The 11,978-nt window shown below is 30.7% G+C and overlaps 1 protein-coding gene across 1 annotated transcript; it reads right to left on the reverse strand.

Moving 5' to 3' along the window:
* Window positions 1–338: 338 nt before the first annotated feature.
* Smp_175280 (hypothetical protein) lies at window positions 339–11,048 on the reverse strand (the record flags this gene model as incomplete). Its single annotated transcript, XM_018792395.1, has 5 exons — window positions 339–441; window positions 3,629–3,720; window positions 5,109–5,161; window positions 7,544–7,922; window positions 10,980–11,048. 5 exons carry the CDS (start codon window positions 11,046–11,048, stop codon window positions 339–341), a joined length of 696 nt encoding a protein of 231 aa, XP_018644430.1.
* Between the last annotated feature and the right edge of the window lie 930 nt (window positions 11,049–11,978).

An 11,978-nucleotide genomic window follows, 5' to 3' on the forward strand; every position in this document is an offset into this window, starting at 1 on the left:
TGCTTACTTATTAGTGACTATTCAGATTTAGTTTTGTTCAATCACGTTAATATGAACCTATTTTGATATGTACTTCATACAATCTTAAAGATTGAAATCAATATTTCCAAGGTATTGACAACATCATTTAATGGTAGAACCATATTGTGTACAATACATCATGATGAAATGTATTACATGTTAATTGGTAATAGTTTATTCTCCATTATTTTAAACAAAACTCAAATGTTAGTGAAGGAGTTAAATAACTATGCAAATCATCATAAAATATTTACAACTGTAATATTGTCTATATAAACAAACAAAAAAAAAACACACAATAATAATGAAGAAAAAATTTAATCACCATCTTTAATTAGTTTGTCAAATAATTGTACTCCAGGAAATGTATAAGGTAATGCTATATCAATACCGTCCATTATACGTTGAGTACTTCTATAGCTAAACTTAAAGTTGAATAAAAAGATACAAAAAATAATAAATGATACTTTATTAGGTTTTTATTTTTAATAAAATAAATATTTTCTATCTTAAACATTGTAATAAAATACTACTGATGAAATACTACTGATATGAATTTAAAATGTGGGAATGACTATTTTAAAATCAGGTAAAATTGACAAGTAAAACAAGTCATGATAAATAATTATTTGATATTTTTTTATTCCTCGCATTATCGACTGGTTTCAACTATAAGAGCTTTGGAAATTGAGGAATACTGGACAATGATTTAGTCTTAGTATAAAATTACTTAGCAATAAGGATTTATGACCCTATTTGGGATTGAACTCAGAACCTTCAGTTTTTGCAATAAGTGGTTAGTTTCTAGATCACTGAGCCTGGATTCTATGGTAAATATGTTTAACTACGACCAGTTTGTGATATTGATAGGCCATTTTATATTGTTTTTGATGGATAACTATCTCAGATCTGACATGGTTGAACTCTAGTGCTTCCTAGTTTTTAACGGTTGTGATGTAAAGTGTGAGAATTCAACAATCTGCACAAACTCCATTTATTGAAGTCTATTAGCCAAATCCAGTAATAATAGAAACATATAAAGACGACCAGTTGGAGTACAATTAATCAACAAACTAGATGTGGTATATTTAGAAAAAATATTTCCCTTATTTCAGTGATAATTAAAAGTATGTTCAAAACAAGTTAAAAAGATTTAGAAATTTGAATGGCGAATTCATTAGTTTTCTACCAAATTCAATTAAGTAGAGGGGAATTGTAGAGATTTTAGAATTTACTGATCATGTGCTTATTAACTTTAAAGAACCTTAGAGTTCTATTGAGAAACGGTGACCAGTCTAGCTCAATCCTTGTCTAGTGTGAGACAGTAATCCACCCCAGGTAACAGATGGGCATTATTTGAAGTTAGACATTAAGACCGTTAAACCTCACCAGTTTTCTAGAGATTGAACGTTCGAACCTATGACGGAAGGTTCTGGGTTTGATTCTTGAATGTGAGGTTGCGGATATACACTGCTGAAGAGTACCATAATAGGACGTTATACTATTCAAAATTAAATCAATATACTTGCGACGTCACCTTTGATTGTATTTACAAATTTACATGTAACTGCAGTAGCAAGTACATAGGAAAGACAGAGAAAAGGGTCTTTACAGGGTTTTCTGAACACATTCCTAGAAATCTACGGCTGAAAAGGAATAGAGTTTTAACAAGTGCAACCGCCATAAATCTTTTGGATAGTGGATATGAAGCAGATGTAAGTAATGCATTTAAAGTAATTATCAGACAAATAAAACACATCATTCCTACTCCTTTCGGCAGAAGCAATCGTTATCAAACGTTTCTGACCTGACTTATGCATGCAAAATGAAAAAGTGATTAGACTTTTCCTTCCATGTTGTTTGGGGGTTCATCTTATAACCTTTATTAATTCTGACCTCTACACTTTTTATTTCAACCAGGTCTCCAATCCTTTTATTTTCATTATTCTTTCATCTTCTGATATACACCCGTTTTATAATCTGATTGATCTCCACGTATCTGTTCATTATGTCATGCTGGGCGATTACCCAATCACTTATTAATTTCGTTACCGTTACATAACCACTGAATTATTACTTTCCAGTACATAAATACATATCTATCTTAAATATGTTTATGCATATACTTATTCTTATTATTATTGTGATTTCGGTTTTATTTCGCACATTTATCTAAACTTCACAAACTAAAGCATGTTAAACATCAAATGATGCGGAGGGTTATTCATATCAATTATTGAATGATAGGAGATATCCTTCTTATAAACTTTTGGGAGCGAAAATCGATGGTCTAAGATGTTCATATAGGTCATAATTGATACTAAACTGATCTTCATCTTTCCTTAGGATGCTAAGCACTTGTTAATAATGACATTAATTATTATAACTCTAGTTTGTATGAAGCTAATGAGAAACTGTGAAAAAGGATTAATTCATTTTTTCTTCAAACCTTATTCTTCCTTTATTTTTATTCTGATACTACTTACAATATTTCAGTAGATAAGCAGGATAATAAAAATAAACGCATAGAAAAACTGCCCATACTTGTCCAGATCGTGGGTGATAAAATTGGGCACCTATTCTTGAGAGTAGTTCATCCACAAGGACTTTTGTAAGCTTCGGATGACTTTCAAACGTGCTAATAGTTAACATAAAAAATTATTATTCATATAATGATAATTTATTGTATGATGAATAAATATGTACATATAAGAGTAGTTTTACAACCATAGTCAATGATGTATGTTGGTAACCAGTAATTAAGATAAAAATACTCTATATACTGAAAAAGTCATAGTTTGGTGACACAGATGAACTGCTAGAAATTATGATTTTTCATTTTATAATTACTAATAGGAATAGATTAAAAGTGTTTTTTTAATTGGATGTAAAGTAGAAAACATCTATACAAGGTCGACAGATTTTAATTCTTCAATTTCGAAGTAGTTTCCTTCATGATCTGACATCAGTGGAAGTCACTGAAAAATACTGAGCACCGTAAAACTGCCCAGTCTATATTTTGAGTTCAGAAATTCATACGTTTCAACAAATCAATTGAAATTGGAGATGTAAACCACTGGGTATCAATTTGATGTTTTAAAGGTTGGGAGCTTTCTATTAATTTTACAGATTATTATCAGAAGGGGTTTTATGTAGATTTAGTATTTTCATAGTTGAAAGCATGAGTCAATTGAAACTAGACCACCTGGGGAAACCTGGGATCACTGGATGGCCGTTTCGTCCAATTGCGGGACTCCTCAGCAGTGCGCATCCACGACCTCGCCTCGCCTCGCCAGATTCGAACCCAGGATCTACCAGTCTCGCACCAGAGCACTTAAACGATAGACCACCGAGCCGGCATCCAGTGTTGTTTATGTCTAACTCTTTTACAGATGTCAGTTTCAATCTCTGGAATGGTTGCTAATGGAAACGGCTAATGAGTTTTATGTTGGAAAAAAAGTAGCTTCCCAATGCTTAACTGTTTATTATTTTAATGTTTAAGAGTAAAAATGGTTGTAAATATTTATTGGTCACAATAATAGATTGATATTACTGATTTAGAAAATTATAATGCATTGAAAGGGATCTAATACATAAACATATCTACCTTGAATTAGTCAAATTTTTATTTGATTCATATTGCTTTCTATGTTTTTCCACTTCAGTATTAATTTTTGTTTGCATAATATCATTCAGTTTCTACAAATGAAGTAAAAATGGAAAGCATTTAAAATAACTAAAAAGAATATTTTGATGGATTAATTTAAACTATGAGTGAGGTGTATTTGTCTTTTAAGTGAAAATGTTGTCAAATGAGATTGAAATATACTACTTTGAAGAAAAGAAGTAGTAAGAATGCATTGGAAGTACAAATGAATCATTCAAAGGTATTCAAAATGAAGATAAGACTGTTAATGATAATGCATCTTCACTTTTTCTTTATTTCAATAATCTGCCAAAGATATTATATACCTTTAACTATATTTGAAAGCGATTCTTATTTAGCGTTTTCTGTTACTGTGATTATCATCTTTAGTTATATAAAACAATCCTCTCTTTTATACTCCTTTGATCTGCTACCTGAAAACAGGTTGTTTCCTGTTTCTGTGATCTTTCTAATTATAATGTTTATTAAACTTAATCATACACTTTATACAATCTGGTTTTTTTTCAAATACGGGTCAATCTTCCTGTATTTTTGTTTCTCTGCTATTATTTTCATTGGGTAACTATGATGTATAAACTTGTGATAAATTTTTTTATGCGAAAAACTTATTTATCATGAATGAAATTATCAATTAGAGATCGTTTTATAAATCATTAGGAATTAGGACAGTACCAGTTCATTGAGTTTTCGAATCAGTCATAGAATTATGTGATAATATACTCAAACGTGTTTGCCTAGATGTTCCGTAATTAAACAAATCTAAATTGTGTCAATTCCCTGTTTATTTTTGTCATATAGTATGAAATGTACAGTAGTTAGTATTATTGTATTTTTGCACGTATGGTATGACAAATAATTAAATTGGAATTAACTGATACTTCACTGACACTTTTGAGGTTGTATATTTAACTATAACATCTAAACCATTTTGAATTTTAGTCAGCTTTTCCTTGTTACATATGGTCTTAGAGCCGATTAACTTTAGCAATATGAATCATTATTCTCAAACATACTGAATTTATATACCAATCAAACAGACCACATCGTACCATAAAATAGAAAATAACATTTGTACAAGGTTCAGCCATATGTGGCTGTGAATAAGGGAACAGTAATTAATAGGCTGGGGATAACTGAAGGATGGTAAATCATATAGTAATAGTCTATGGGTCAAAATAAAGCTCATAATAAAAGGAACATGAATATGAATAGTTAAGTTACTTATCAATTATACAGTAGGAAATATACATATCGTATTGGCGCATAAATAGTCCTCAAAAGTTACCATTCATAATTTTCAACGGGATAACATGTATATATGAATATAAATGAAATAAACATTATATTTGGTAAAAAAGAAACGTTTATTTAAATAAATAGACAAATAATAAAATTAAATTCTATATTACTATCTACTTACTTTTATAAAAGTAGCATCGGCAACTATTTTTTCTAATTGATCACGATTTTCAACTATAGTTAATGGTACAATTAATTATGAAATATAGAATTATAGTTTTAAATTATGAAAATATCAAAATGAAGATATTTATGACTAATATGATTTGGTGGTTATCATTGCAGATGAAGTAAGTAGGTACATATACTTCTAATTGTACGTGAATACACTAATAAACAACCAAATTTTACACATTATATTAAACAATACTTGCGTATTATTCCATGATTTTTAACATATAAGGATTTGAAAAAAAAACTTCTGAACTAGAAACTAGCTTTTATCATGGACTGATATCAAACTGAGAATGGTTGAATATTAAGAACTAATGAACAACTGTTTTGTACTGGTTTGTGACTATACGCATGATCAACTACAGGAACCTTAAGTATTGTAATGAAAACAAAGCTCATAGACCATTGAGATAGAATTGAATGAACTTTCCGTAAATCAAACATTCTACAACTTAAATAAAAGCTTACCTTAAAGTGAGTAATTTTAAAAAGCCCATATTTCAGTGGTAAAAATAATTGGATACTCGGTAGTAAGTAAATTCTAAATAGGTTCTGAAAGTTCTGGTCAGTAGATGTATGCTGGTCACTTATTATCCAGCTGATATCAATTAAGGATATGATTGAACTGGACAGTATCTTTTTATCAGAATTCGTAATTTATAAGCGGAATTTCTAGGAGTTAACTGGTTATCTTAATGACCACTAACATAACAACAAAATTTATTTCAGACAGTGTAAACCTTTTTGAAATTCCAGAACTTAGGTTTCAATTTCAAGGTATAGATAGACATTGCAAGATTTAAAATATTAGTCTCAACAAGTACCAGAATTATAATAATAAATATACCACTTGTAATATCCCGATGAGCAGAAAAGTAAAATTTCTGACATTTCGTGACTCAATGCAAGCCACTTCTTTGAAACAAATAAATAACCGAAGTCAGAAGTATAAATTTGTTTTGTTATAATGTTGATATTAAATGTTAACAGCACCTTGAGTTTACTTGTAGTTTGCTCTAACTAGCTTCATCATATACTCTTGTTAAGTGTAAACGTTGTGTATTATGATACTGGCAATGGCTTTTATTTATCAATTGTTTATGTTAAGAACTGCAAATAATCAGTCACTTTAAACACATATACACCGTTAGTGGACTACCTCAATGTTGAGTTTTAGGAATATAGCTAACATCTGAGCCTACAACACATATTATGTTGACATCATATCTTACGGTATACTTGGTACTAAATTATTTTTAATATATATTTATTTCGAGGTTGATTATCGTTTTATCAGTTCAGCTTACGAGAAATATCAGGGATTGAATTAGTCAGTAACCTTATATTTTTGCTTAAAGTATGTCGTTTTAGCTGTAACTCAAAATTATAACCGGATAAATAAAATGTGAGTGACACTTTATTGTCAACAGTTAAATTGTCCTAGACAGTTTTAGCTCCATTTTCATAAGAATAGATTTCCTGTTTATACATATCAAAGTTAATTCAAAAACCTAGTAGAATGCCTAAGGTGCATTTTTATTGAGTGATAAAATCGTTTCTCTTTAACGTGTAATGCGAGTAAGCTATTTTAAAAACTTCTGTGACTTCCAACAGTTTAAATGAGATTTCGTTTTTGTTTTCAGTCAGGTTTCATTAGTTTTTGTAAGCACAATTTTCTAGTTTATTCGATTATATCGGTAAACGGAAATAGATGATAAGTAAATAGCTGTGAGATTTGAACACTGGAGACATTTTTAACCAAATATAATCTTGTATATGAGTAATGTGTTGGTTTGTTTCTACAATAGTATAAAAAGATCAATGAGTTGATCTGTTTTTCAAAATCTAAATAAATCAAAGAACTGATGATACTTTAGGGCGTTCCCAAAACCTTCAATAAATCGGGCGTCATTTACAACAGAAATATAAGATCACACGGGTTGGTTAAAAGAAGGTTCAATAAATGAAGATGTATATTCTGACATTGACTAACATTATTAAACGACGTCATCTTATCAAGGATCAACTGTTTCTACAAAAGTAGTAAACTGTCTCCAAAGAAGTATTGCGGAATCCAATCCCCAATAATTAATTATTGTGACTCAGTTTTTTCACTAAAGCCTCGTTTGATTTCTAAGAAGAGAATTTTTATTAATGATCTAAAATTGATGCCAAAAAGATTTCTACTGATACATCTTTTTTTTCTACATTCTTAAATCATTTGAGAGCTTTTGACAACTACTTTGAGGTCTATTGAGCTAAGCTTATAAAACGAGATAGATTAGTTTGATACTGATGTATTCAAACATATAATGTTAACATCTTCTTGGCAATAGTTATACTTTTAGAATTCACTTTTTGAAATTTTACTTCTATTATTACCTGTTTTATGAGTGAATTTCCACCATTTACGCAGTTCATTAACTACATTACTTCCTTGGATTAAATTAATGTTATTTTGTTGACATTTATTTGAATTAAATGTTGACAACTTTGAACTGTCCATAATCACACCAGGAGGAGGCAACTGATGTAACCAATTTCTTAACCGAGTCAATAATATTCGGATTGTATGAGGTAGTAATGCTTCTTGAGGACTTTCATAATCCAAATAGGCTGGTTGACGAGAAAATATTTTAGCATTGTTTGAAGGACGCCATCGTTTGGCTGGATCAGGTGAACGTGGAAAGTATAAGCCACAGAGAGCGCTTGAAGAAACGGGAGAATCACTTGGTTTAAACATTGCAGGAAGTGTTGAATACTGTGTATTATAGAAAGAGTTAAAAAAGAGTAATAATTAGTAAAACTGATATTTACGATAAAATTATGTTCCTGAGTACTAGACAGTTGTTTTTGTCTATCTCACACCTCGGGAAATACAGTATCTTCACCTAGTGTCAGAAGTGAGCATCCACCTCATTTCTAAATTGGTTGACTCTAGAAATTGCGGTTTCTCACCACAAATTCTATCTTTAAATATCTTAAAAATGAGAAACACAAAAAGACATAAGGCTTGTTCCTAAAATCCATATAGAATTCTGACGTTAATTCTGTTCATCCCAATTATATTTAATAGTGCATTTACAATGTCGTTCAGATTAAGTTCCAAATAAATCTGACTTAGCTATCACACTAAAACTGAACAAGTAAAAAGTATGATTTAGTCACAGAAGCCACTTATGCATAAAGATAAAAACTTGTTTTGGCATTGTTTTCTTTTATTTATTAATTAAAAAAATTAAGAATAAATTGCTTAGTCCTAACCTGTATTTATTGAAACAGTTTATTGCTCTCAATTTTCTAGTGAAAGCTACCAAATGTAGCTGGTAACTGAACCCTAATAATATTCTTGCTGACTCGGATAAGTTTGGTAATTTAATGCCAATTATTACAACTTGAGTGTTATTTAAGAGTATTCCATTTTCAGTTAAGATATTTGTGGGTATCAGATATCCAACGGGTGAATAAAACTGTCTATTATCAGTGATAAGTGTCCTAAATTGAATGGTTTTTTATTTGAAATGAGTGTGCAGAATGTTTAAGCAATCAAGACACCCATGCCTATTCAAACTTTATCACTGATCTCACCTTATAGATAGTTTTGCAATATATGTTCCAAACATAATTAAGCTTAGGTGTAAATAGCAGACGTAACATGATAAAGACTGATTAGACGGACATAACTAATCGTTTTTCAAATATAAGTATTATCATTATTAAAAGTCAATACATGTACACGATTATTGTCTGTTTCAACTTCAATAACACTTAGAATTATGGTCGACTAACAAAAACACTCAAACATTTCAGATGAGTATTTCAACTTATAAACTTAATTACTATAGTCCAGACGACTGAACACATAATAGTAATCTTTTAGAATTTTTCTTTTACTAATTAAGCAGGAGAAGGAAATGTAAGATTACATTTCATTTTCATTACAAAGTTTGTTATTCGTTCGTATTTTTTAGTGAGATCATGAACCGATCAATTTTAGACCACCATTAAGAATCTGTAAGCAATGGACGGCCGTTTCGTCCTACTGTGGGACTCCTCAGTAGTGGTGAGCTGACATTGATAAGTTCATGATTTTAATGAAATTCAACAAGCTTTACAACCCCAAACTGAACATTATCTCTATCATTAAGTGAAGTTTAGTTTTAATTTTATTATTAAAATTACTGACGGTAGATCCGAACTATACTAGATCACAGTGACATTCATTTCATTATTAACGCATAGTAACAGAACTCATCTATTTATATCTCATAATAAATCTGCTTCCTTCTAAAAATCTATGGTTCGTATTCTCTAATAGCATCTATTTATAAATGTCATTGACATAATTTGAAACACATATACCTTCTTATCAATTTAGATCACATGCTAGTCTATTTAAATATGCTTCACATTTAATATACTCAAATCATTTCATATCATGTAATGACTTCGAACTACATTATTTATTCTTTTGATATAGCGTCACATGATTTCGTATGTCAGTTGTTGCCATCCAGTTTTTCTGTTTATTCAGTTTTTCCATAAAAGATTTATTGACATAGCTATCTGAGGCGAATTTGATCAGTCACTTTAAAATAATTGAAGTAGATTATTAGTCATATCTTACGCCTTAGATTCAGTTGGATGCGTATTTTGGAAGTGTTTTGTCTGTCATTATCATATTCACAAGCCAAAGCTTTTTTGTTATAATAAAGTAATAATTTGTAATGATTTACACTGCCATGATTATTGGTGCCTTTGAGCTAAGTAAACCTTTTTAGGTGTGATTGACCTTGAAAGCGTCCTTTTGATTGATTCAACTGGGACTGCAGTCTAGGATTGAGAACCACACACCGGAACCAATCACAGGAGTAGGTTTCAAGATTCGAACTAACACCTATATTATGCTGACAAATTGTCAGCTTTTTATGAGTAAAGATGGATAGTAGCTAGCACTGGAATCCAGGACTTACGTTTCATCCTATTTGAAACTCGTCATCTGGATACACCTGCATCTCCGAGTTAGTGTTCACTCCACGACTCGAACCCAGTACCTTTCGTTTCAAACCCCATCGCTTTGTCCATTCAGCTACTGAGTGCTGATAGTCACTTACTTGTGCAACGGGGTGAAGCTTAAATTCACTTGGTATTGTTTACTTGAATCTTCTCATTGACGTTTGTGATTGCAATTGATCGGTCTCTTATTGACATGTCTGCATACTTTGAAACGACATCCAGCTGACGAGTCCCAAAAAGGACGAAACATGAGTCCTGGATTCAACTGCTAGCCATTATCCATCTTCGCTTATAAAGCTTGTGAGTTAAGGCAATATCGAGGTAATACAAACCAAATGAATTAGTCAGGCTTTTTAATATGAAGGGGTTTAAACAATCGCGATCATGATGAACGGGCTTCGGATGGTTAAAATAAATGAACAGAATAACGTATGACAGATGAACTAAATAGTACTGTGTGACCGAATGATGAATGATCATGAGACTTGATCATTGAGATGAATCCTTGAATTAACTGAGATCAAAGACATCACATGCCAAAGGAATGAATTATTTTGCAACAAATTAACATACTTATATACGAAATATTTAACACAAGAATAATTATAACTGGAACTCAGTTGAAAGATAAAATACTCAACCAGTAAGATACTCGAGTGCTGATCAAATTAGGACTTAATTATTAGGCCTAATTTTTACCCCAAAATATCACTTGTTTAATTTATGAATGAGTATAGTGTTGACCATATTGTCTCAAATTAAAAATCATGATTTCAATTTTAAAAAATGTTTTATTCCTTACACGTTTAGAATTATGTAGCAATTTTGTAATACGTGAGAATAGTTGACGACGAGCACGGCCATGACACATGATTAGGAATTCTTCAAATCTTTTTTGAAGTCTGTTAAATAAATAATTAAGAGGAGTTAATATTTGTCACTGTTCTAAATAAGCATTGAGTAATCAATATACGATTCAGACGATTAGAAAATAAATGAGCTTTTGATAAGTAGTGATAGGTCTAAAGTATGGATATGAAGGAATGGCTATATAGGTTTCTACTTCTATAAAATAGTTGAATATTTCATATTTAACTATAGTAGCCTGAACACTTGCCAAACTAGCCATTGTTTTAGGTGAACGTAATATTCCTAGGAAAAGCAAGTTGATGAAAAAAGTCTAGAAGTGATATCATTTTGTTCAAAAGGAAGGTCAGCAGTTGGTTTTTATCTGTTTATGAGTATCGTCACTCATAATGCATAAATACTAAGCTGACATGAAGAAATATATCAGCTTCTGAGTACCACAGACAAAACCAAACCATCACGAAATGACAACTGTCGACGCTCTTCCGATTGTGAACATTTTAGTTACGTGTTCTTCAGGTAAACCGAAAAAAATTATGAGTTCTTTCAATATATCTCTAGGATCTTTATTTTCTTTAAAGGTGGATCAATTTCTTATATTATTGCCCTTAAAATAAAATAGATCTCAACAAAAGTAGTTTGAAAAGCTATTACTTTCAAAACCATCAATGTAATTCATATTAATATTTAGAAAGCCTTCTGTTTCGTGATCATAACATACTACCATCGCCTTGTTACAACCATTAAGAGCTGTTTGTCATTAAAACAGAAATAACATAATGATGAGTTACTGAGTCATAATGTTCATGATGTGTTGTTGAAATGGTAGACTTGTATACACTACATTGTTTACAACTCAGTTATCACTCTGGGTGTTACTTTATATTTAGTTTGAATCTTTAACGACCATATAACATTTTATTTCAAGAGCTAA

This window comes from Schistosoma mansoni (assembly GCF_000237925.1).
Source record: "Schistosoma mansoni, WGS project CABG00000000 data, supercontig 0312, strain Puerto Rico, whole genome shotgun sequence".
Taxonomy (NCBI): domain Eukaryota; kingdom Metazoa; phylum Platyhelminthes; class Trematoda; order Strigeidida; family Schistosomatidae; genus Schistosoma; species Schistosoma mansoni.